The sequence below is a fragment of the Nicotiana sylvestris genome, chromosome 5, assembly GCF_000393655.2.
Source record: "Nicotiana sylvestris chromosome 5, ASM39365v2, whole genome shotgun sequence".
NCBI lineage: Eukaryota > Viridiplantae > Streptophyta > Magnoliopsida > Solanales > Solanaceae > Nicotiana > Nicotiana sylvestris.
The window spans coordinates 153,874,256-153,902,074 of NC_091061.1; the positions used below are offsets into that span (position 1 = coordinate 153,874,256).

Below are 27,819 nucleotides of genomic sequence, written 5' to 3' on the forward strand. Positions count from 1 at the left end.
ACACTTCTGGTAGTTCGATAAGTACACTTCTTGTAGCTCTGTCATACACTTTGGTTCTTTGCAGATAAAGCTTTCATTGTCTGATTTTGAGACTTTTGACTACTTTACTAACTGATTTAAAAGACTTCCAAATTATTTATCTTTATTCGTTCTAACTACTAGAATCCCTTGTATTCTTTTAAAGCGAGGCCCCTTAAGAAAATAAAAAGATTAAAAAAAAAAAGAAGAAGGGAAAAGTAAAGAGGGAGGGGACGGGCAAAGAATCTTCCTGGAGAGATGACTAGCTTCTGTACTTTGCCCACTACACTTATAAACGAAGATGAAATTGTTGTGTTTAAGCTTGGTTTCGCTTAAAATAGGGGGAATGAGGGAAAAATGAAGTATTTGAATTTCCCTCTTTTGACAAAGGGACATTGCCTCATATTGGGGGAAGAAAAGAGTTTTGATAGGTATATATACAATTGCTTATCTTCTACTTCTTAAAGAGTTGAGAAGAAGGCAAGCATCGCGCTGTCGTCGTCGCTCAGCTTCGTAATATTATTTTAATAATACAAATTAGCCGTTTTTTAACGGTAAATTAATTTTCCTCCGCGTTTGATTTTCCCGTTTTATTTTGCATAAATAGCCATTTATGTAATGGCCGTTTTTACCTCTTCGTTTGAACCCAACCTATTGGCTATAAATATCAAGCCATTCCCTCCGATTTTCCTTACGAAATTCTGAATTCTCCTTCTTTCTTCTGCATTGTTTTAACTGAAAGAAAGCAACAGCAAGTGTGATTTGCTACCGATCATTGTTTTCGCTTAAACACTGGGGTTTGAAGTACCGCTACATTAGTGTATAATCTGTTCTATCCTAGGAGGAAATAATCCACAACCTCGGGTACTAGGAGGGGATTAAGTTCCTTCAGAAAACATTGTGAATTCAGTAGGCTCGAATTAGATTCTTCTACATTTCTGTTTTTACTTTGTTTTTCTTCTCCAAAATTATTCTACAAATACAGTATACTAACAGAAACTCAAAGTTTACCTCTCATATTTAAGCTATCAACTTTCCTAACAAGTAGTTCGAAATAATCAAGGTCATTAACTACAGGCGAACATACGACATTCTTAGGCATCAGAGGCTGAACAAAAAGATGGCTATATGAAAAATGGCTGATTACAAGTCCTTGAATGTTGTGAAAAATGGCTGATTAAAAGTACTCATCAAGAAAAAAAAAAAAGGTATGCTGATTACAAGTGCTTGGACGTTTGATTCAGCCTTTGGAATAACAGCTGCCAAGTTCCAATTTCTCATAAAAGCAACAGTCCTCTTGCATTCACCCCACATTTTGGATTCACAGATCCAGCTTCCAGGTGCTGTCAAAGCTCAAATAACTTCGTCAGTGAATTATAAAACTCCTTGAGCTGAGGGTCTATTGGAAACAACCTCTCTACCTTTATAGGGTAAGGGTAAAGTCTGCGTAGACACTACCCTCCCCAGACCCCATTTATGGAATTAAACTGGGTTTGTTGTTGTTGTTGGTGTTGTAGTAGTAGTAGTAAATTACAAAACTCAATCACGAAGGATCCTCATGTAGACACATACCTTCAAAGAAGTGATGAAAAGGTGTTGTCTTTAACAAAATCTCCGACCCTTCAAAGCAGGAAATGAATTTGATAAAGACATGGCAGCTCCCACAGATCCAGAGTTTTTCAACTTTCACAATCAATGAATCAAGGTTCATCATTTGCAATGAACAACGAGGACCTCAGGCATTGGAGATTATATTTAAATAGTATGAAGGTGAAGCTGACTATAACTGCTCGGATAGTTAGATTCAGACACTGGGATCAAAGCTGGCTGCTGAGCTCCAATTTTGTACAAATGCAACTGGTTCTGTTGCATCCTCCCCACAAGTGAATTCACTGAGGTCCTGCTTCAGGCTGCTGTCAATGCTCGAAGAACTTCTCAAGAAATTAAAAATCTTAATCACCAATAATCCCCACATGAGCACACACCTTCTTTGAAGTGATGAAAACGGTTTGTGTCTCTAACATAAATCTCTCTCCCCTCAAAGCTGGAGATGAATTTGATAAACGAATGGCAGTCGCCACATATCCTAAGGTTCTTTATGACATTTAGAGGAGTCCCAGGATTAGTGTTCAAAATTCCTAAAACTACCGCCAACTTCTCACTATGTCCACACAAGATCAGCTCCTTGTCCTGTTCTTCAACATCTTGCAAAACAAAATCCATATCATGTGAAACACCTGAATTCTTCATGTCCATGCTCAATTTTCGTAATTTTTCCATAATCTGTGGCATTTGAGGATGTAAATCATCTCCTGCTAATAACATGTGCACTTTGTTTTTTATTTCAATCCAACTACATCCAGGATTTTTACTCAATCCCACATATTTCATCATATCCCTCACCCTGTCTACTTCTTTCCATCTGTTGTTAGAAGCATAAATATTTGACAGTAGGATGTAGTTTCCAGGATTCTTGGGTTCTAGCTCAAAGAGCTTATTAGCAGCAATCTCGCCCAAACTCGTATTATGGTGTAGTCTGCAAGAACTTAATAAAGCACCCCAAACACATGCATCAGGTTCAACTGGCATTGTGGACATCATGTTATAGGCGTCTATGAGCTTTCCTGCACGACCTAGAAGGCTCACCATACAAGCATAGTGCTCAACTCTGGCCTCAAGTCCATGAACTGTAGACATAGAATAAAAGTAATCTTGCCCTTGTTCTATAAGGCCTGCTTGGCTGCATGCAGATAAAACACTCGTGAAACTAATGAAGTCAGGTTTCTGCCCACTCCTTTGCATTAGCTCAAAGATCTCAATAGCTTCCGTAGCCTTTCCATGCATTGCGTATCCACTGATCATTGCATTCCAACAAACCAAATTACGTATGGACATCCTGTCAAAAATGAGGCGAGCCACCTGAATCCTTCCACAATTGGCATACATATCTATTAATGCACTACCAACATAGACATCATCTGAAAAACAATTTCTAAGAGAGAAGCAATGTGTTGCCTTTCCGTGCACTAGTGCCGCGATATTTCCACAAGCTGGAAGCAAACTAGAAATTGTTACAGAGTTTGGCATCACCTTAGTCAACTGCATTTCTCTGAAAATCTCTAGCGCTTCAAGGTCTTTGCCATGTTGCGAGCAAGAACCAATCATCGAAGTCCACGAGACCACATTTAATTCAGTCCCTTTGCGCTTGAACTTTTTGAAAACTTTGAAAGCCTCATCAACAAGGCCATTCCGCGAGAGCCCCGCTACCAAAGCATTAAAAGCACCCAAATCCATTTCTTCTGCTCCTTCAAAGACTCGTGACATCTCCAAAGTACATCTACACTTGCCATACATATCAATTAATGCGCTGATAATACAGATATCACATTCAAGACCCATTTTAATCACATGACAATGAACTTGAACACCCATCTTAAGATCCTCCAAGCCACCTATAGCAGGAAGAACGCTAGAAATACTCGTCCCGTCACTCCTAAACCCTCCCAACTTCATCCTCAGAAACATCAAAACCGCCTCCAGATAATACCCGCTCTGATTAAACCCCGCAATCATACCATTCCACGAAACAAGATTCGGCTCAATACCCAACTTCCCAGCTCGATCAAACACCAACTTAGCATTAACAACATCCCCTCGTTTCGCATAACCGGAAGCTAAAGCACTCCAAGAAACCAAATCCTGTTCAAGCATTTTATCAAACACCTTACGTGCACATTTTAACTGGTTACATTTCACATACATATGAACCAAAGAAGCTTCAACAAACGAATCTAAAGCCAACCCAGTTGTTAAACCAAACCCATGAACTTGCTTCCCAACTTCTACTGCCGATAATCCAGCACATGCCTTAATAGCACTAGGAAGGATATGTACATCAGGTAAAATACATGCGGATATAAGTCGAGAAAATAAAACAAGTGTGTAGCTGAAAAGATTGGATTTTGAAGAAGCGTGAATGAGAGTTTTGAAAGAGAAGATATTGGGGTTAGGAAGTGAGTGGAGAAGAGATTCTGCATCGGTAAAGCGGCGACAGTTGAGGTAAAGGGAAAGGAGATTGTTGGTGAAATAGGTGTCATTAGAATTGCCAGTTTTGAGGATATGAGCGTGAATTTGTTGTGTTTGGGACAGAGATGTGATGAGAGTTAAGATGCTGTTGTGGTTAAGGGTAACAAATGCACGCACTGTTTGGAATTGCCTGACACTCATGGAATTAGGTGTTCTCCGTAGAGAACAGAACAAGGTTCTTCCCGCTGAGTGCCAATATCAGATTATGCTGGATTGTTTTTTATCTACTATGTTATAGTATTAAAAAAGTCACCCTTTATGACTTGACTAACCATTATAATGGGTGGACTTCACGCGCCTGACATGGCAAAACTAACAAATGAAAAAGCGCCATGTGGCTTTTGAATTAAAAAAACTTTTGAGCAAAATAATAATAAATAAAATATCAGAAGCAAAAAAGCAAAATCGTCATCTCCACTATTTTCCGGCAAATTCTCCAAATCTTCTTACACTGAAACAACGTCAACACAGCTGCTGAAAAGTACATCCATAGCTATGGCAAACACAAGGTTTCTCCATGGCGGAGTGTGTTAGGTGATACGAATGATGGTGATGGCGAGGTAGTGATGGAGGGAGCTGAGGTCGGCGACAAAAATGGTGTTTTCCGGTCATCTTCTCCAGTATAGTAACTTTTTTTTCCCTTTAGAAAGCATGTACGGAATTGATGAGCAGGAGCGGGGCCCCATTTTTTATTACAATAAACTTGCAACTACTATGATTTCTGCCAAGAAAATTACACTTGAAATGAATATCGAATCCGAATTTCATAAGAAGCGTATGATATATATGAAGTAACAATTTGATGAGAATATTGATAATAAAATCTGAAAATATTTCGAAGAGTCTTTTGGAGTTGATTACTTTATACATAGTAGATAAGGCTATTTTTTTTCCACTTCAAAATACATTTGAACAATTTGAAGCATATGAAAATATTTTTGATTTTCTTTTAGCGGTAAAAATTAAGATCACTAGATGATGAAAATTCGAAAAAATATTGCCTTAATCTTGAATGTTCCTTAAAGCAAAATAATCAATTCGATATTGATGATTTAGATTTATTTTTGAAATTAAAAATATTAAGAAAAATAGTACAATTAGAAGATAACAATTTAATCGATACACTCGTTCAAATAAAAGGATTTGATTCTTTTTTCAATGCCTATATTACTTATGCAATAATGTTAATAACTCTTGTTTCAGCCGCTTCAGCGGAAAGAAATTTTTAAAATTAAAATTGATAAAATCTCATCTAAGATCCACAATATCTCAAGAAAGGTTAAATGAATTAGCTATATTGTCAATTAAGAAAGATTTATTAGGAGTTATAAATTATAAGAAAATTATTAATAACTAATTTGTATTTAAGAAACGCTAGAAAAATAGACATCAAATAAATATTTTTTTTAGGAAAAAAAAATTAAGGCCCCCCTCATAAAATTTGTCATTAGGCCACAAAACTCATCGGGGCCGCCCGTGTCGATGGCATTTTAGACCTCATTTACAGAAGCAAACCATCACAATCTTTTTCATCTGAGGGAGATATCTCACCCCCCTTCCCGCACGAAAGTGTGACTGTCTCGCGCGAGAGGGAAACCTCAACATCCGCAGCAGGAGGAGCTCCACCGACTGTGAAAAGGCTATTAGAGGAGTGGTTGACAAACACCTTGAGCAACATACTCGACAAACCCGCCCAAAGGGATATCGGAGGCACAATACACGCAGAAACCGCAACTGTCGCCGATGAGCCAGAAACTCCACGCACAAGTAACACTCATATTATCATCGATGAAGGTAACGATGCACTTATAGCCATCTTAAAGAAAATAGAAGAAATAGAAAACGAGAACAAAACGCTCCGTGATCAGATGAAGGAGCATCAGGAAAGGGTCGATAAAATACCGGGCGCTCCGAAGTTGCTACCAAAACATGACGTAGGTCGATTCGTGGAGCAACCGTACAGTAAAGGGGCATCCCCCCACTTTATTTCAAAAACCTTCAAAATGTCGCCATATTTGAAAATATACGATGGCACCATGGACCCGGAAGATCACATAATCCACTACGTCACTGCAGTAAAAGGCAACGACCTGTTGAAAGAATAGATGACATCGGTGCTGTTGAAAAAGTTCAGCGAAACTCTGACAGGGGGAGCGATGACATGGTATTCCCAACTACCAGAACAGTCAATATCAACGTTCGAGGAAATGGTAGATAAATTCGTCACCGCCCACGCGGGAGCAAAAAAAGGTAGAAGCCAGGGTAAATGACATCTTCGCCGTTAGGCAGACGACAGGCGAGGGACTTCAGGATTTCCTAGATCGATTCAATATGGTAAGAATGAGCCTACCAAACGTATCAGAATGGATGGTGGTAGCAGCCTTCCAAAATGGGTTAAACAGAAGCGGGTCAAAAGCAACCAAAAAACTACTAAGTAGACTCATGAAATACCCTCTCACCACGTGGGAAGAAATCCATAATGCCTATTGTGCCGAAGTAAGGGCATATGAGGACAACTTGAATGGTCTGCTCCAACGACTAACGTCAGTCCAGACCGAAACAAGGAGAGATCGCCGCAACAATGGTCGAAGGGATCAACTATCCCATTTTAATCAAGAAAGGCATCAGCCCTACATCCGGGCATCCATCCTGCCTCATCCACGACATGCAGACGTCACGCCCCGACACGCCGTGCCACACCGAAACGAAAGAGGTATGCCTCCATTGTTATTTGCTCATAACTTTTGCGTTTCTCCTTCAGAAATAGTGTATGCACTGGAAAAGCTCGGCACAAAGGTGCAGTGGCCGCAAAAGATAAAGTCAGATCCGAGAGAGATCGAACGTTCTGTGTGAATTCCACCAGGAAAGGGGACACAAGACCGAAGACTGCATAGGTCTGCGATAGGAAGTGGTAAGAATGCTAAACCAGGACACCTGAAAGAACTGCTGAGCGATCGAGGACGGGTTAACTTTGCTCGTGGACGCGATCAACCTCAAGGACCCCCAAAACCACCGTCACCAGCTCGTACTATACAAATGATCATTGACGGCGGCTATGATACGGTAATCAACCATGTGAAATTCACCACCACACACAAACTCAAGCGGACAGTCGCCCATGAACGGTATGACGACCTCGAAGATAGTATCATCTTCGATAAGTCGGATACCAACGGTTTGTCTTTCCCTCACTATGATGCTTTGGTTATAACTTTACATATCGCGGATACCGACGTAAAAAGAATAATGGTGGATGACGGAAGCGGCGCGTGTATTATTCACCCATGAGTCCTCATACAGATGAGGCTCGAGGATAAGATAGTACCGCGTTGCATAACACTAACGAGTTTTAATAATGAAGTGGAACGAACCTCTGGAGAGATAGTGCTGCCCGTTCTGGCAGGAGGAGTCACCCTGGAAACGAAGTTCCACGTCATGAACAAGGAAACAACCTACAACGCTATAATAGGACATCTATGGATACACGCCATGCGAGCCGTCCCGTCAAGTTTCTACCAAGTAATCAAATTTCCTACCCCATGGGGGATATTCAGTATCCGGGGCGAGCAACACACCGCCCAAGAATGCTACCGAATCGCCCAAGACTATACACACACCCAAAAACTAAAGGGGGCAAGTGCGGAAGCATAGTAATTAGCCGTATCGGGAACCAAACCCGACATACAAATAGAGGCCATCAAAGACCCAGACGTCGTAGAAGCTTGCAAGGCAATCGTAGAAGACCTCTACCCCGTTCAGTTGGATAGCACCGACAGCACAAAAAAAGCTTATATCGGACACAACCTCTCAGAACCATGTAAGTTTCATGAGTTCTTAACTAACAATGCCGATTTGTTTGCCTTTTCCTACTCAGATATGCCGGGAATCCCAAAGGACATCGCCACACACAGGCTGAATGTCGACCCTCTTTACCCGCCAGTGCGGCAAATGAGGAGAAAGTTCAATGCCGCAATCAACGATGAAGTCAGCGAAGAGGTTTATAAGTTGCTCACTAATGGCTCCGTCTGAGAATCAAAGTATCCTCAGTGGGTCGCCAATGTGGTCATGATAAAAAAGAAGAACGAGAAGTGGAGAATGTGTGTCGACTTCACCAACCTGAACAAAGCATGCACGAAGGATTTCTTTCCGTTACCACATATCAACCAACTCATCAACGCAACGGCGGGGCATGAGCTACTAAGCTTCTTAGACGCTTATTCTGGTTACAACCAAATCTAATGGCAGAAGAAGACCAAGAGAAAACCACCTTCATCACTCACCAAGGAACATACTACTACAGAGTCATGCCATTCGGACTCAAGAACGCATGGGCGACATATCAAAGGTTAGTCACCAAAATGTTCAAAGAACAACTCGAAAAGACAATGAAGGTCTACATCGACGACATGCTGGTGAAGTCAAAAATGAAGGAGGATCACATTGGTCATCTGAAGGAAGCCTTCGAAATATTGAGGTTATACGGGATGAAACTGAATCCCGATAAATGCGCCTTTGGCGTAACCTCAGGAAAGTTTCTTGGTTTTTTGGTGTCACAAAGGGGTATCGAGGTCAACTTGGATTAGATCAAGGCCATCGACGGAATATCGGAGACAATAACCGGCAAAAAGCAGGTACAAAAATTGACAAGGCGAATAGCCGCCCTGTCGAGGTTCATTTCACGATCATCGGACAGATGCCATAAGTTTTTTAATGTACTAAGGAAGGATCAAGATCTACAATGGAATTTAGAATGCATTGACGCCTTAAGAAAACTGAAAGCGTACCTGTCCTCGCCGCCACTAATTGTCAAGGTAGACCTGAGCGAATGCCTCCTGGTGTACCTAGCAGTCTCCGAAGTTGCAGTAAGTACAATTCTAGTCCACAAAAACAAAGGTACGCAATCTCCAATTTATTATATCAGCAAAACCTTAGTTGATGCTGAAACAAGGTACCCCCACCTTGAGAAACTAGCTCTGGCATTAGTCGTAGCTTCACGAAAGCTCAGACCATATTTTCAATGTCACCCCATAAAGGTGGTGTGTGTGGTGAAATCTGGGAGGCTGATTTCTCCTTGACAAAATGCTTCAAAAGGTGATCCCGGAAGCCCGGGATCTTGAGCCAGTCACTTCCCGCAAGATCGGCCGATGCCCTGCCAAGGATAATGTCGACTGGAGTCCCGAAGAATGCAGAAATCTCCCGATGAATACATCCGGGGTCAATCAGGTCTATTCGAGCGGCTCGACATCAGCCCGCATGTACGTCATAAAGCTAGCTGGTTGCCACATCTCATTTCTTTTATCACACAACGTATCTTGCACTAAGTTTGGGCTCCTCCTCTCTATAAAAGAGGAGTCGCTAACACCTTGTAAAACAGAGCTCCAACTATTCTACTCAAGTGCAATAATATATCTCTATCTTTCTTCTCTATAACTCCCTTGCTCTCCCTGACTCGAGGCCATTTAGCATTTATTTCCTTCTTACTTGTTCTTTATTTATCGCTTGGTCTTGGCCATATAGAAGCTTTGTTTGATCATAATCTAACTATTACCCCATTCCCGACTATCCCCGATAGCTCGAGCTCGATCCATACATCGACCCTAAAGTCCCCTATCGACCAGTCTTGCACCCGGACAGCAGGTTCTCTCAGTTCGTTCAACTCCCCGTTTTAGCCTGTATCCCTTCAGTAAAACATGCCCGGACAGTAAGCCTTTAGGTTTGGTTATCACCCTGTCCTTAGCTTGCATTTCATCATTAAACTTCATATTCTTAAGCATCAACTGTTCTAAACGACTAGCTCGAGAATAGATCACGTATTTTTAGAATCCCATTTACAAATTTAATTGTTGTTACCATTTTCACGGTAAACAGTTTGGCGCCCACCGTGGGGATAAAAATAATAGTGATTATTTTCTTGCTGGTTTTATTGCACAAACGCATGTTATCTTTCACACTTTTTCTTGTCCAAAGATCTCTTGATTTCAGGTCAAAATGTTTGGCTCGGTAAACAGAGTCGAGAACGACAACCTCGAAAACCACAGGAAAACCCGGCTGTCCGGGGCGTTGGAGCACCACCATAGAATCCCGATAACACGCCCGAACCGATTCTAGCTGACGTGGATTCGCATGACGCACAACAAGTCAACGAAACTTCTCACACCGACAGGAGCATACGACACAACGACCGACAGGAAGCTCAAAAACCCCCAGCCCGGAAAGAACAATAAGTTAGTCTTCATGTCATTTTTGAAATGTTGCAGGCATAATAGTTGGCCATTGCTCAATTACAAAGCCATCCGAAGACTCCCAGCACAGCGGCACCAGAGACAGCTCCCCCCGCTGAGCAAGTACTCGAAAGGTCAAGCAATAACGGGTCAGTGGCCGACCCTGCCATAGTGAAAATGCTCGAGGACCTCACCAAAAGGATCGAATCAGGTGAGAAAATGATTGCAGCCAACGATAAAAAGGTCGAGACCTACAACTCTAGGGTCGATCAGATCCTGGGTGCGCCCCCGATCCTCAAGGGTTTGGATTCAAAGAAGTTTGAACAGAGGCCGTTCCCCGAGGAAGCGGCCCCGAAGCCCATTCCTAAAAAGTTCAGAATGCCGGAACTCCCTAAGTACAACGGTACCACCAACCCTAAAAAACACGTTACTACCTACACCTGCACAGTAAAAGGCAACGATATAAAGAATGACGAGATCGAGTTCATATTGCTGAAAAAATTCGGATAAATGCTTTCAAAGGGGGCCATGATGTGGTATCACAACTTGACTCCCAACTCCATGGATTTGTTCGCCGTGCTAGCAGACTCTTTCGTAAAGGCACATGCTGGAGCCATCAAGTTAGCAATGAGGAATTTTGACGTTTTCAAAATCAAGCAAAGAGAGAACGAGATGCTGCGGGAATTCGTGTCCCGCTTCCAGATAGAACGGATGGAGCTACCACCAGTCCCCGACGACTGGGCAGTGCAGGTCTTCACCCAAGGCCTGAACGAACGAAGCTCGGTGGCATCGAAATAGCTGAAGCAGAACCTGATTGAATATCCGGCCGTGACTTGGTCGAACATCCACAACCGATATCAGTCAAAGATCAGAGCCGAGGATTACCAGCTAGGAGCCCCTTTGAGATTTGTGTACCCAAACAGACTCCTAGCAAAAGAATCGATACCAAACAAGGAAAGGTACCAGCCGTACCTCGAACACAGAAGGAACGCCTCGAGGCGTAATCTACCTCGCAATTATCGGAGGATAGATCGAGGACAAGACCCCCGAGGACTCATCAATAGAACCAGGTTTGATTGAAACATAGTGCCCACAAACGTGACCCACCTATCGGAATACAACTTCAGCGTCAATGTGTCAGACATCGTGTTTGCTATCAGCAAGATCAGAGACGCCAAGTGGCCCAAACCAATACAGTCGGACCCTTCGCAGAGGAATTACAACTTAGTATGCGAGTTCTACAACACGCACGGTCACAGGACCAAGGATTGCCATCAACTACGAGAGGAGGTGGATCGACTGCTCAACAAAGGACACCTTCGGGAATTCCTTAGCGATCGGGCCAAGAATCAGTTCCGAGAAAGAGAGGCAATCAAGAAAAATGAGGCAAATAAGGTGCAACACGTCATCCACATGATCATGGGGGGCGCCGATGCCCCGCAGGAACCCATGATGAGAAGAACAAAAATATCCATCACCAGAGAAAAACAGACTTGGGGATATGTCCCCAAAGATGCCCTCACGTTCAGCGAAGAGGATACCGAGGCCCTGTCTCAACCCCACAACGATGCCCTGGTAATCTCCTTTCTTGTAAATTCTTTTTAGATAAAACGGGTACTCGTGGATCCAGGTAGCTCGACCAATATTATCAAGTTGAGGGTGATAGAACAACTCGGACTACTCAAACAAATCGTGCCCGCCACTCGAGTCCTCAATGGATTCAACATGGCGAGCGAGACGACAAAAAGAGAAATTGTCCTTTCGGTTACCGTGGCCGACACAACCCAAGACACCAAATTCCATGTCATCGAGGGAGATATAAGGTACAACTCCTTATTTGGGAGGCCGTGGATACATTGCATAAGAGCAGTACCATCCACCCTCCACCAGATGATAAAATTCCTGACAAAGGACGGGTTCAAAACTGTCTATGGAGAATAACACGCGGCAAGGGAAATGTTCGTAATACATGACGTGGCATCAACTCTCATGCCTCTGCCCCCGAGTAAACCATCGGGCGAATCAGGTCTCGCCCCCGGTCGAGCTTGACAAAACAAAGAAGAAGTCCACGCCGCGTCTCCGCCCCCGGGCCTTTATAATGAACCAACCTCGAGGCATTGCCAACATATATCGCTTCAAGGTACGACCATTTCCCTTTTTATTTCGAAATTGGAATTAACCTTCGTGCAGGCACCCGACCAGAGCTACCGGAACGCTAGCGCTATCACAAGACCTCAAGGCTCCAAAAGCGCACCCATGTCACTCTTTTCCTTTGATCGAGTTTTTTTATCCCAAAAGAAGGGTTTTTACCAGCAAGGTTTTTAACGAGGCAACATTTGCGAGCTGCCTAAGGGGGAACTCCACAAAACATTCAAAACTTCCCTTGCGGCCAACTTTTGAATAGCGAGGGGCATTACCCCGGAAAGCTACCTACTCATAGGAATTTTGGAAATGCCAAATAAGGTTCCTATAGGAAAACAATGTATCGGACCGAACAGTCGATATAGTCAGGCCCCATCGGCAAAAGCATGTACTATTGTATCGAGCAATCAAAAAGTACCTTTTTGTCAAAAAAAGGGGGGACTCCTTCTCGGAGTAGGGTAACAAACTCTTTCACCAGAAACGTCTTGAAAACTCGGGAACGGACGCCAGCAGTTCAAACGCTCATACGGCCTCCGGATCGAAGCTCTGAAATCACAAAAACTTCAGGCAAGGCAAATCTCCGAGCGATCGAATTTGACCTGATATAGGTCGACTCAACACAACAATATATGTTACGTCAATGGATCGAAGAATATCTTTCAACATCTCATTCTCAAAACAAGGAAATCACAATGTACTCTCGGCAGGAACCCCTCCACTGAATGCATCCCGAAACACTTGGAGACTTAGCGTCAACAATTTGGCACCTGCACGACCCCAGGGTCGGAACTCCGGGCTCATGAAGCCCCAGCAAGACAACTCCGAGCTCACAAATAACGACCTTCGAGCCCAAGTAAACTCAATAACTCGGAGACTGCCGCCGGTCGCCATGCACTGGAAAACCCAAAACCGTAAGACCCCGAGCGGGCTGACTCGGTGTAACCAGATCTATTCTACAAAGTAACACAAACTGTAAGACCTCAATAGGTATGATAAACTGTAAGACCTCAACAAGCATGACAAACTGTAAGACCTCAACCGACATGAAAAATTGTAAGACCTCAACAGGCATGACAAACTGTAAGACCTCAACAGGCATGACAAACTGTAAGACCTCAACAAGCATGAAACTCAAAATCCCGAAGTTTAGGCTATACTTCGCATTTGTAAGAGTCCCGAAAGGGCATATCGTCGGTTTAGACGCCTAAACTATCACTCGGGATCAAAAATGGCTCCGGCCAAACACATATGACTATGGTCAAAACAACTAATACAGCCAAATTAACGTGACTCGGGGCCGCCCGACCATCGCTAAACAAAATCGCAGGCCATTATTTCGAATATACTTCGGAAAGAATTGGTTAAAACTGGCTTCCTCAAAAGGCAAAAACGAGCTTCGACCATGTCAGCTCCAAATCACAAGGCTTCGACCTACTCAGCCTACGAGCTATGAACCTTCCAAGGTGCTCAAACATCGCCAATAACGACTTGAATCGAGGTTCTTCCAGAACCGACGAGGGGTCAAGCAAAATTATTACAAAAAAGACCTTAACGAGTAGAGAACAAAGCCTACAAAAAGCCCATGGTCAAAATAGCGTAAGAGCCATTGTCGCCAGCCAAGCGAGCCTCCGGGTTACACAACTAAAAGGTCTCAACGACCAAACAGCGTAAGAGCCATTGTTGCCAGCTTGAAAATTAACAACTTGAGGATTAAAAGGAGCTCGAGTCGTAACCCTATTCGGAGACCGGATCCAAAATAGTTAACTATACAAGCCTCCGGGACACATATTAAAAGGTCTCAACGACCAAAATAGCGTAAGAGCCACTATCACCGGTCTCAAAATCGAAAAAACTTAAGGGTCAATTAAAGCTCGAATTGCAACGCGACTCGGAGACTAGACCCTAAAGTAGTTGAAACAACAAACGACCAAGGGCAAGAAATAAAGGCCACCATCATCCGCCCATACAGGCAGGAAATAACTTAAGGGTCAATTAAAGCTCGAATCGCAATGCGACTCGGAGACTGGACCCAAAATAGTTGAAATAGCAAACACCCAAGGGCAAGAAATGAGAACAACCATTATCCGCGGGCATATGAGATCAAAGGTCGGGCAAACTCGAGTCAAGGTCTGGCTCAGAGACTGAGTCTAAATAGCTGGGCAAAGCACAGAGTCCCCAATTCCTTCTCACGTCAAAGATAACACTTAAAAACCTCCGAGTCTGCCTGATCAGTTTCAGGCCTACGAGGGTCCCACCAAACACCAAAACCAGCCCGCCTGGTCAAAAGCAATACGGGAAGAGATACAAAGGAGGTAAAGCTTCAAGTTTTTTCTCATTTTATATATGCGCGAAAGGTGCACTCTCCATCTACAATCATGCTCTACCAATAACAGATACAAAGTGGCAAAATCTATGCTCCACCCAAAAGGGTTACGGCCTACCAGCCCTAGCCTCGCTCTCCGTGGCATCGGCAAGAAGCAACCTAGCATCACGCTCGACCGCCTTCGCTAAAACAAATCCTTCTAGAATGACGGAACCCCTGGCGTGGGTCTCTTCAAGTGCCTATCCTAAGATCTATGACGAACGTATCCCTCGTTCCTCTTATCACGATCGAAGGCCCGCTCCAACTCGGCTTAGACATCAGCGACGTCCTTTAAACAGGTCGTAACTCCCTCATCATCCTCGGTACAACTCAATGCTATATCCGTACGGGCACCAGTTATTTTCAACCCGGACTTTCGAGGAATCAAGCTACAACTTCATGATCATGTCCACTCAGATCGAAGCTCGAACCTGCGTTTGAACCTTCAGTTCACCAAAATCATTTCTGGCTCGCTCAGCTTCGCCCTTAAGGTACTCCTAAACCTACGCCTTTTTTCTGCAACTAAAATATAAGCAAAAGCCTAACCTCAAAGGTTGAGAAGGCGAAACGCTTAACCCAAGAAGGCTCCTGCCTCACCAAAAGGCTTCTGTAATGCGAGCTCTGATACGTCCCGAACCGCCAGCACACCGACTCGATCCCTCCTTCTCTTCGCCAAGAAGCCTAAGGGGCCTACCCCCACCCAGGGCCCTCCGAACTATATCCCCTTGGCGAAGCAGCTCAAGCCTGAGTTTACCGAAGTCTTACGAAGGGAAAACCTGAGAAGAAAGGGAAGATCTGAGTCGCGGAGGAATCATGCTGAAACTCACCACGAAAGGAAGCCAGCGAACCTCCACAAAGGACGAGCACACTCCAGCTGGCCCAACCCTTATGGCCTGGAAGAACCAACCCCAGCCGAGGCATAATCACTTGAAAGAACCGCCGCTCCGGAACCAAGGACTCCAGGAACATCAGGCTTGAATGATGCATTCTCCTTAGAAGCACAGGCCCGTCTCGCCCCGATAAAAGCTCCGTCGCGTTATGAAGCGCATATCTCATTTACCGCCATCGCCTACAACTCCCCCCTCTCTTCGGAGGGGGGACAGGCTCGCCCCTGAGGGACCGTCCAATGCCAACGACGCCAGTACAAACGCAACGGAGGAAGGAAGGCATGACTACTAAATCCTCCACCACCATGAACAGAGATGGCAGAGCACGGGGCATGTTGCCTAAAGGGTATTGTTCCATTATTTCAAACAAATAATGCAGATTCCAAAGGTGTGGCATCAGCGGTTGACACCCAGCGGAGCAAATCGCTCGTGCCCGGCCTCTGCTGTCCCCCGAATAAACAACCATTAAGGGTATGATCCTCCGGCACCATGGAGTTAGCAGACCCCGATGACCCCCGGGGAGCAGATACAACCACACGTTATATAAGGGAAGAGCGACAACAATTCAAAGCCAACCAAAGACACTAACCATCAGCACCCCTTCCAGTTTCGAGGTAATGCTCAAACCCGAAGACCTTTGTCATAGTAAAACAGTGCTCCAGAAGGCCAACAATGCCTTCACCAACACAAGATTGGCATACAGCTTCAAAGGCCCCCGCCAAAGGAGACTAGTTTGCGAAGAAACGGGCTCCAGGTGGTGACCAGGATGGTCCAAAGCACGGGCAATCCTCCGTTCAGAGACCGCCTTCAGGAGGTCACCGGCATCTCGGGACCACGAGTCCTTAGGCAAGTTTCTTCTCGAAGGTTACTATGATGCCCAAAGACACTATCCACGCTTTCACGCAAAGAACGGGTCCCGGCGGCCCGAGGTTATTGGCCTTATTCGGGTTCAGTTCGAGGAATCACGAAGGACCCCGTGCGAAGCCATTTTATCAACCAAAGGCCGGGAATAATACTCGCATCCAAGGTCGGTATCATAGGTGACAAAACAAGATCATGCATTCAGGGCTGCCAAAAATATAAAGAGATACAACAAGTATCGAAAGAAGGAATCAAGAAAATGTCTTTGTATTTATAAAAATATTCGCTTACAACGACCCTCGGGGGATCTCTACATATGATTACAAAAGCCCGCAGGGGAATCATTACGTAAAAATAAAGAAGTACAAATGATTTGCATACAACAAGAGCCTAAGGATCTAGTCTATTCCCTGAAATGTCGCATCTCCGTCATCATCCTCTCAGGCGTATGACCTCAAAGACAATATCTTCCAAGTCCAATCCCCTCGGGGACCTCATTCTAATCCTCCCAGAATGGCATCTTCAAAAGGAAGGGTAGAGAAGAAGAAGGCGGGATAGAAGAGCAAAGTGACAAAGGAGAAGCCGGAAGAAGACAAGAAGTGGCTGGGTGAAAAATTTGACTAGTACGAACTCCGCCAGTACTACCATTTTGAAGCCACTTCTTGAGACGTTGCCTTAGCCCGGGAGGCAACACCCAGCAGAGACCGCCGCCACACCCCCCAGGAATCCAAAAGGGGTGTAATGCACCGAGCCGAGGAAGGAGGGTGAGCAACAGTGTATAATTCGAGCCCCCTCTTGAGCAGCGGTGCATAATCCAAAGTATCTCCCAGGGTCGGAGGAAATTGGCCCTCTGCCTCATCGCCCTGAGCCAACAACAACAACAACAACAGCATCACCGCGGCACAACTTCGTCCAACCGAAAAGGGATCGAGAGTTGGGCCAAGGCGCATATGACGTAATATCTTAAGGCCACGAGCCTCAAACATGACGAAATGGCAGAGACTCAAGATAGCAGGAAAGGAAGAAAAGATGGGTACCAAAGGAAGTTTGAATAAAAAGCCAACCACAAGAAGCCCCATTTATAGGGAGGGCAAAGTAACTGACGGCTCCATTACCGCCCTCAAAAAATGTAACAACAGGCGCAATCAATACGTTCATAGAAGTTGAACCGATAGCAACAACATAACTCCGAAGAACGAAGAGTCGCGACATTTCGGGTGATCCTGAAGAAGTGGAAAGGCGAAGCGCTTCGACACTAGTAAAAGGGGGTTGCACCATCAACACGATGTCGTTATGGGAGACCGAGAAGTAGGGTGTCAAAATCATTTCTTATTGCTTCCCTCTAAGAAATGCGGAGACTATCTGTGTGCGGTAAAATCTGGGAGGCCGATTTCTCCTTGACAAAATGCTTCAAAGGGTGATTTCGGAAGCCCGGGATCTTGAGCCAGTCACTTCCCGCAAGATCGGCCAATGCCCTGCCAAAGATAATGTCGATCAAAGTCCCAACGAAGGCAGAAATCTCCCGAGGAATGCATCCGGGGTCGATCAGATCTATTCGAGCGGCTTGACATCAGCCCGCGCGTACGTCATAAAGCTAGCCGGTTGTCACATCTCATTTCTTTTATCACGCAACATATCTTGCACTAAGTTTGGGCTCCCCCTCTTTATAAAAGGGGAGTCGCTAACACCTTGTAAAACAGAGCTCCAACTATTCTACTCAAGTGCAATAATCTCTCTCTCTCTCTCTTTCTTCTCTCTAACTCCCTTGCTCTCACTGGCTTGAGGCCATTTAGCATTTATTACCTTCTTACTTGTTCTTTATTTATCTCTTGGTCTTGGACATATAGAAGCTTTGTTTGATCATAATCTAACTATTACCCCATTCTCGACTACCCCGATAGTTCGAGCTCGACCCATACATCGACCCCGAAGTTCCTCATCGACCAGTCTTACACTTAGACAGCAGGTTCTCTCGGTTCGTTCAACTCCCCGTTTAGCCCGTATCCCCTCAGTAAAACATGCCCGAATAGTAAGCCCTTAGATTTGGTTATCACCCCGTCCTTAGCTTGCATTTCATTATTAAACTTCATAATCTTAAGCATCAACTGCTCTAAACAACTAGCTCGAGAATAGATCACGTATTTTTAGAATCCCATTTATAAATTTAATTGTTGTTACCATTTTCACGATAAATAGGTGGTGACAACTTCCCCCCTCAGGGGCATCGTACACAAACCCAAATTATTGGGTAGGTTGGCCAAATGGGCCATAGAATTAAGCGAGCACGACATAACATATCAACCGCAAACCGGTATAAAGTCGCAAGTGATTGCCGATTTTGTCGCCGATTTCAGCGCAAAAGTATTGCCTGAAATAGAGCAGGAAGCTCTTCGCGCTTTCGCACATTCTGACCTCTGGGTCCTCTACACCGACGACGCATCTAATGCATCAGGATTGTGACTGAGACTCATCCTCGAAGTCCCTATGGGCGAAGTAATTCGCCAGTCCATACGGTGCCCCGAGATGACTAACAACGAGGCCGAGTATAAAGCCATGATTGCAGGATTAAAATTAGCCCTCAAATATGGCGCTCGATGACTCGTCCTCCATTGCGACTCTCAACTCCTGGTGAACCAAGTCACTGGGATTTTCCAAATCAAAGAACAGAGACTACAAAATTACCAACCAGAAATCCACAAACTGCTACCAGAATTTGATGAATGTCGCCTCGACCAGATACCTAGGGTGCAGAATATTGAAGCGGACAGTCTCGCCAAGCTAGCAGCAGCCACCAGAAAAATCAACAAGGAGAACATTTTCACCCTTCTCCATTCCGTAATAGACCAGATCGGGATGCATTCTATAAACCTAACTTAGGACTGGCGCAACCGTATCGTAACATATTTGCAGGAAGGGATGCTCCCGCAAGATAAGAAGGAAGCCAAAAAACTTCGAATACAGGCGGCCAAATACAGCCTCATAAACTATGATCTTTACAAAAGGACGTTCGGCGCCCCCCTGGCCAAATATCTTGGGCCAAATCAAACAAGGAGAGTACTAGAAGAAGTACATGAGGGGCACCACGGTGCTCATACGGGAAATCGTGCCCTCATCAGATGCCTCATCCGTGCACGGTACTACTGGCCTACCATGAAAAAAGAGGCCGCAGATTACGTCAGGAAGTGTGAACAGTGCCAAAAATATGCCCCTATGATACACCAAGTAGGAGAAGTCTTGTGTTCCGTCACTTCGCCATGGCCATTCATAAAGTGGGGGATGGATATTGTCGGACCCCTCCTAGTAGGACGAGGTAAGGTACATTCCTTTTGGTTTTAACTGACTATTTTTCTAAATGGGTAGAAGCAGGTGTATACACTCAAATACGTGAGCAAGTAGTTATCACGTTCATATGGAAAAATATAATATGCCACTTCGGCATTCCCAAAGAAATCAGCTATGACAACGGACCCCAGTTCGTTGGAAAGAAAACAACCGAGTTTTTTGAAAAATGGCACATCAGGCGAATACACTCCATACCATATCATCCCGCTGGCAACGACCAAGCCGAGTCCTCCAATAAAATGATATTGAATATATTGAAAAAGAAGCTCGAGGATGCCAAGGGGCTATGGCCTTAACTGCTGCCAGAAGTACTATGGGCATACCGCACCACGCCAAAAACTAGCACAGGCGAGATGCCATATTCACTAGTCTATGGGACTGACACGGTTATACCGTTGAAGTCGGAGAACCTAGCCTGAGGTACTCCAATGAAAGAGGGCCAAGTAACGACGAAAGTAGGCTACAAGACCTAGATGAAGTCGAAGAACAAAGAGATATGGCTCACATAAGAATGGTAGCCCAAAAGCAACAAGCAGAAAGGTACTATAATAAGAAGGCCAAAGTACGACCACTCAAGGTCGGAGACTACGTTCTCAAAGCTAAAACTCAAGCAGTAAAAGACCCTAATGAGAGAAAACTGGGAATAAAATGGGACGGGCCATACAAAATCACGAAGACAGCAAACAAAGTAGCATTCTAGTTAGAGACAATGGAAGGAAAGCTACTTTAAAATAATTAGAACGTCGCCCATCTCAAATACTTCCACTTCTGAAAAGAGGCGCCACCTAAGTCGTACTCTTTTTCCCTCATCCAGGTTTTGTCCCAACTGAGTTTTCTCGGTGAGGTTTTTAACGAGGCAGCAAGGGAGATGCCTCGAGGTCCAAAGTATTGTTCATTACCCCGCCCATCGACGTGATCTCCAGGCCGAGTAATGAAGGGACTAGGTGTAGATAGCCATTGTATTTACAAAGTCATATATTTCCTACAGGAATATAATCAAATCTCCAATGTATGAATGAACATCCCAATGGCTAAGGCAATCGACTTCACTCGAACTACGACGGGATCCTACTTCGACGCCAGCTTGAAAGTAACATCCCAATGGCTAAGGCCATCGACAAAAGCACGAGTTTGTAACGACCCGACCGGTCGTTTTGAGCTTCGGCGCGTCATTCAGCAATTTGAGGCCATGAGAGGCTTCATCTCAGGTATATTGACTTGTGTGTATGGTCAGAATTAAAATTCAGGAAGTTTGGAGTCAAATCTAAATGGAAATTCTCATTTTGAAAGATTAAAATTGAAGAAATGAACTAGGATTAGAATTTTGAGTAAACGACCTTGGAATTGGGATCTGAAAGTTTCAGCATGTTCGTATGATGATTTTAGACTTGGGTGTATGTCCGGATTTGGTTTTGGGTAACCCGTGAGCATTTCAGCGTATATTGTGAAAGTTAGTACTTTAGAAGAATTTCATAAATTTGGGTTGGAAGGCATTTCAGTGTTATATATGTCCGTTTGGGATTCCGAGTCTGGGAATAGCTCTGTATGGTGATTCTGGAGTTGGGAGCGCGATCTGAAGTGAATTCGGATGTCCGGAGGTCATTTTGAAGTCATTTGGCTAAATATAAAAATTTGAAGGTTTTTGAGAAAATTCGACCGAAAGTGGAAATTTTGATATCGGGGTTGGAATGCTATTCTGAAAGTTGGGGCAAGTCCGTAATGTCGAATGTGACTTGTGTGCAAAATTTGAAGTCATTCCTGAATGATTTTGGTAAGGTTTGAGACACTTAGTCTCTTTTAAGGAAGCTTAAGTTGGAAAAGTCAACTGGATATTGACTTATGTGTTAGAGCGCTCGAAATACGAATTTTATGGTTCGGATAGCTTTGTTAGGTGATTTGGGACTTAGGAGTGTGTCCGGAATATTTTGTGATGACCGGTGTAGAATTAAGCTTGAATTGGCAAAGTTAGTATTTTGGCGAATTCCGGTTGATAGGTGAGATTTTGATCCGAGGGTCGGAATGGAATTTTGAGAGTTTCTGTAGTTTCGTTATGTCATTTTGGACTTGTCTACAAAATTTGAGGTCATTCGGACATGGTTTGGTTGGGTTTTTGATCAAAAATGGAATTTGGAAGTTCGTGAGATTCATAGGCTTGAATCCGATGATGATTTGATGTTTTGATGTTATTTTAGGTGTTTCGAAGGTTGGGACAAGTTTGAATGATATTGTGAGACATGTTGATATAATTGGTTAAGGTCCCGAGGGCCTCGGGTGGATTTCAGAAGGTTAACGGAATGAAATTCGGACCAAAAAGAAAAGAAAAAGCTGCAGAAATTTCTGCTGCAATTTTCTGCAGAAGGTCTTTGGATTGCAAACGTGGAGCGTACTTCAGAGGCCTATATCTTTTGATATATAAGAAATTTTGAGATGGTTCAAAAACGAAAGTTGTAGCCCTTCATGTCTAGTTTCTAGAAAGCCCTTCATCTCCAGAATTTTCTGATTTCGGGGAGCCTACTTTAGAAGCTCATATCTCGGGATATATAAAGAGTTATATGGTGTACAACCTATCAAATTAAAGATCTTTGAGTCTAGTTTCTAAATCTTTAAACCGTTTGTCATTTGAATATTTATACAAGACATTATAGGTGTTTAAACAGAAGGTGTACGACAAGGAACAATTTTAATAGGATGTATAACTTGTATAACACAAGTGCAAGGTACAACTCGATGAAGCACAGGCAGATTCTTTTATACACGGATTTAGCTCACTTTTCTTCATTTCTTCAAAGTATGGACGATTTTTGGGGAGCTTCAAGAGGGGATTTTCATCATCAATGTGAAGGTAAGTTATCCCCACCTATTTTGAGTTAAGTACATCAATTATGTATGGATTTGAGCATGAAAATTGTAGAAAAATTGAGGATTTAGGCCTAGGGATTTGAAAATAAGTTTTGGTGATTTGAGGGGTCAAATGAACTCCGATTTTGGTAAATTGTATATGTACAGACTAGTGGCGAAACGAGGAATCCGGTGATGTGACTTTCATAATTTTTCGAGAAGTGGGCCCGGGGCTCGGGTTTTGCAAATTTCGTGATTTTCGATATTTTTCGAGTCTTTTCGATTGGGTTATATTCCCTTAACCTATTGTAATATATTCCTTGTAGTTTTGGCAAGATTCGACGCGCGAGGAGGTCGATTCGAAAGGAAAGGGCATCGCGGAGTAGACTTTTGGCCGTCCTGAGGTGAGTAATAGATGTAAATGCTGTTCTGAGGGTTTGAAACCCCGGACTTTCACATCGTAACGCTATATTGAGGCGTGACACGCACTACATGGTGAGTGCGGGGTCGGATACTATTGGGATTGTGACTTGGTCCATCCCGTGTGATGTTTATACTATACTGGTGATTGATACACATACTTCATTGATATTACTGGGCTTGATGCCATGTTTGGGGCCTTGTGCCGATTTGTAAAATCCTTCGAGGATTGATATTACTGCTTAGCATGATTTGCATATCATTTAATTTCAGTCCAAGGTTTTAAATGCTGTTTTGCAAACTCAGCCATAATTCTAAGTGTTGAAAACTTAAATGATATTTTTAAATGTATTCCGGGCTGGGAACTTCTGTTTTGTAAATGCCCAAGGAGCTTATTATATTATTTTCTGGACTGATTATAAAGTGACTTGAAACAGTGGTAACAATGGCACTGTGTGATATACTTGAAACAGTGGTAACAATGACACTGTGTGATATACTTGAAACAGTGGTAACAATGACACTGTGTGATATACTTGAAACAATGGTAACAATGACACTGTGTGATATACTTGAAATAGTGGTAACAATGACACTGGATGATATACTTGAACAGTGGTAACAATGGCACTGTATGATATAAATTGGTCAGGTAACAATGGCTGACCGGTCAGGTAACAATGACTGACCAAGATATTGCGCTTGGGCTGTAGGAGCCCCTCCGGAGTCTGTACACACCCCCAGTGAGCGTCGTCGACGATAAATAAATATGGATGGCTCGGGCTGCACGCCGCAGTGGGTACTGGAATGTACCATCATATGCATTGCATTTCATTCATGCATTTCTATTTATACTGTTGTTTAGCTGCTCAGTTCCATATGTTGTTGTATATTTGAATTTTAGCTTACTTTGTGTATTTACTGGATTTTCTTATCTTCGGACTGTAGTTACTTTTATTACTCACTGGGTCGGAGTACTCACTTTACTCCTTGCACCTTGTGTGCAGATCCAGGGCAGTCTCAGGCTCAGTAGATCTAGTTGATCAGCAGATCCAGCTTCTGGGAGTATCGAGGTAGCTGCACGGCGTTCACAGCCATTGATCTTCTCCCTCCTATCCTATCTCTTTATTTCCGCATTATCAGACTTTGGATATACCATGTATTAGGATTATATTCTATATTCTAGAGGCTCAGATTCGTGACACCGGGTCCCAGTGAGATTATAATGTGTATTTTGTTAAAATCTTCAGTATTTTAATCTTGCTTAATTGATATTTCTTTCCGCTATTTTTGATAAATTGGGTTAAGTGTTGAATAATGGTCGGGCTTGCCTAGTAGTGTGTTGGGCGCCATCACTGCCGGGATTTGGGCCGTGACAGAGTTCGACTTCACTCGAACTACGACGGGATCCTACTTCGATGCCAGCTCGAAAGTAACATCCCAATGGCTAATGCCATCGACAAAAGCATGAGTTTGACTTTACTCGAACTACGACAGGATCTTACTTCGACGCCAGCTTGAAAGTAAAATCCCAATGGCTAAGGCCATCGACAAAAGCATGAGTTCGACTTCACTCGAACTACGACAGGATCCTACTTCGACGCCAGCTCGAAAGTTACATCCCAATGTCTAAGGCCATCGACAAAAGCATGAGTTCGACTTCACTCGAACTATGACGGGATCCTACTTTGATGCCAGCTAGAAAGTAACATCCCAATGGCTAAAGCCATCGATAAAAGCATGAGTTTGACTTCACTCGAACTACGACATGATGTTACTTCGATGCCAACTCGAAAGTAACATCCCAATAGCTAAGGCCATTGACAAAAGCATGAGTTCGACTTCACTCAAACTACGGCGGGATCCTACTTCGATGCTAGCTCGAAAGTAGCATCTCAATGGCTAAAGCCATCGACAAAAGCATGAGTTCGACTTCACTCGAACTACAATGGGATCCTACTTCGACGCCAGCTCGAAAGTAACATCCCAATGGCTAAGGCCATCTAAAAGCATGAGTTCGACTTCACTCGAACTACGATGGGATCCTACTTCATCGCCAGCTCGAAAGTAACATCCCAATGGCTAAGGCCATCGACAAAATCATGAGTTCTACTTCACTCGAACTACGACGGGATACTACTTCGACGCCAGCTCGAACGTAACATCCCAATGGCTAAGGCCATCGACAAAAGCATGAGTTCGACTTCACCTGAACTACGACAGGATCTTACCTCGGTGCTAGCTCGAAAGTAACATCCCAATTGGTAAGGCCATCGACAAAAGCATGAGTTCGACTTCACTCGAACTACAATGGGATCCTACTTCGATGCCAGCTCGAAAGTAACATCCCAATGGCTAAGGCCATCGATAAAAGCATGAGTTCGACTTCACTCAAACTACGACGGGATCCTACTTCGATGCCAGCTCAAAAGTAACATCCCAATGTCTAAGGCCATCGACAAAAGCATGAGTTCGACTTCACTCGAACTGTGATGGGATCCTACTTCGATGCCAGCTCAAAAGTAACATCCCAATGGCTAAGGGAATTGATAAAAGCATGAGTTCGACTTTACTCAAATTACGACGGGATCTTACTTCGATGCCAGCTTGAAAGTAACATCCCAATGGCTAAGGCCATTGACAAAAGCATGAGTTCGACTTCACTCGAACTACGGCGGGATCCTACTTCGATGCTAGCTTGAAAGTAACATCCCAATGGCTAAGGCCATCGACAAAAGCATGAGTTCGACTTCACTCCAACTATGACGGGATCCTACTTCGACGCCAGCTCGAAAGTAACATCCCAATGGCTAAGGCCATCTAAAAGCATGAGTTCGACTTCACTCGAACTACGACGGGATCCTACTTCGACACCAGCTCAAAAGTAACATCCCAATGGCTAAGGCCATCGACAAAAGCATGAGTTCTACTTCACTTGAACTACGACGGGATCCTACTTCGACGCCAGCTCAAAAGTAACATCCTAATGGCTAAGGCCATCGACAAAAGCATGAGTTCGACTTCACTCAAACTACAACAGGATCCTACTTCGACACCAGCTCGAAAGTAACATCCAATGGCTAAGGCCATCAACAAAACCACGAGTTCAACTTCACTCGAACTACGACGGGATCCTACTTCGGCGCCAGCTCGAAAGTAACATCCCAATGGCTAAGGCCATCGGCAAAAGCAGGATTCGACTTCACTCGAACAACGACAGGATACTACTTCGACGGCAGCTCAAAAGTAGCATCCCAAAGGCTAAGGCCATCGCCAAAAGAAAAGGGTCCGACCTCACCCGAAGCAAAATCGGCTTAATAGTTCGACAAGTACCCGGGATATCATAAATATTACAAAGATCATCACCAAATCTACAAAACAATTTCTTCATTACAACAAAATATTACTAGCACCTATCTTTACAACAGGCTCAAGCATGCCCTTACAAAAAGTAATTACAAACAAAAAATTACACATCATCCTCGGTAGGATACACATCTTCATACCAAGAGTCAGAGGCAAGACAATTCGCATCATCAGAGTTGATATCATCCCCGTCAGGAGTAAGAGGGTCGTATCCGCATGCCTCACAAGCTGCACGAGCTTCGGAACGCACACCCTGAAGTTCTACTTCAAATGCCCTCCTGTCAGCATGAAGAGCTTTATGCATATCGAGCCGGGCCTCAGATAAACCCACAACTCGTATAAACGACGAGGAACGACAAGGTCGGCTGAGGCACGAGACGTAGAAGGTTGCGAGCGTCGACTTGTGTCCTCCGTTCTCAGTGATGACACTTGCCCGGTCAACATAGATAGCTCCGCCTCCAACTCCTTAACACGCCCTTCAAGCCCCGATATCTTTAGTGTGGATGCCTCTTCTTCCTTGGTCCACTCCGACCTATAGAGACGGAGAGCATCCTCCAAAACTGCCGCTTCAGAAATAGCAACCGCCAGTCTATCGACACTCACACTCAACTCACCCTTGAGCTTATTGATCTCCGTCATCTTCACACCCAGGTCGGCAGTCAAACTGGTCATCTTCGCTTGTAGGTCGGCATTCTCGGCCATCACCCCTCTACTTAACTCGAGCTCATCTTCCTTCACCCTAAGGGACGCCTCAAGTTCACTGTTGCGGGCAACGACCTTCATAAGTTCCTTGTATCTCTCCCTCAACTCCTCGACCTTGCACGCCAGTTGATCCTCACTCTGTTTAAGCCCTTTGTAGAACAATTGGAAGTCAGGGTCCTAGTTGTAGATGTCGGCCATCGCACGATGCTTGGTGCAATATTTTTGATATTTAGAAGACATATTCCCGTAGATGGTCGTCCTCTTCTTTTCCTGGCGCTCGCGCTCAATCTCCATGATAAGGGTCTGGCACAATAAGAAAAAGTTAAATAAGAAAGACAGGTCGAAAATAATAACACAAACCCAACGACTAAAAAGAAGAGAAAGACATCTACCCGCAAGGCCATGCCGACGACGTTCTGAGATAACTCCATGTCGCTCATCGCTCCGAGCACCTCGCTCTCAGGAGCAGCACATAAAGGGGCTAAAGTAGATGCCACCTAATCACAATTCGACAACAGATGGTAATCCCCAGGAATAACTACATGTCGATCAGAACCCTCCACTCTGACCTCCA

General features: G+C 44.1%; 1 protein-coding gene across 1 annotated transcript; it reads right to left on the minus strand.

Annotated features, from left to right (window-relative positions):
- Positions 1–1,008: 1,008 nt before the first annotated feature.
- LOC104210499 (pentatricopeptide repeat-containing protein At1g20230) lies at positions 1,009–4,317 on the minus strand. The gene is made up of 2 exons (XM_009759410.2): positions 1,591–4,317; positions 1,009–1,361 (listed from the first exon to the last, which is right to left on the minus strand). Exon 1 carries the CDS (start codon positions 4,243–4,245, stop codon positions 1,975–1,977), a length of 2,271 nt encoding a protein of 756 aa, XP_009757712.1. The 5' UTR covers positions 4,246–4,317; the 3' UTR covers positions 1,009–1,361; positions 1,591–1,974.
- Between the last annotated feature and the right edge of the window lie 23,502 nt (positions 4,318–27,819).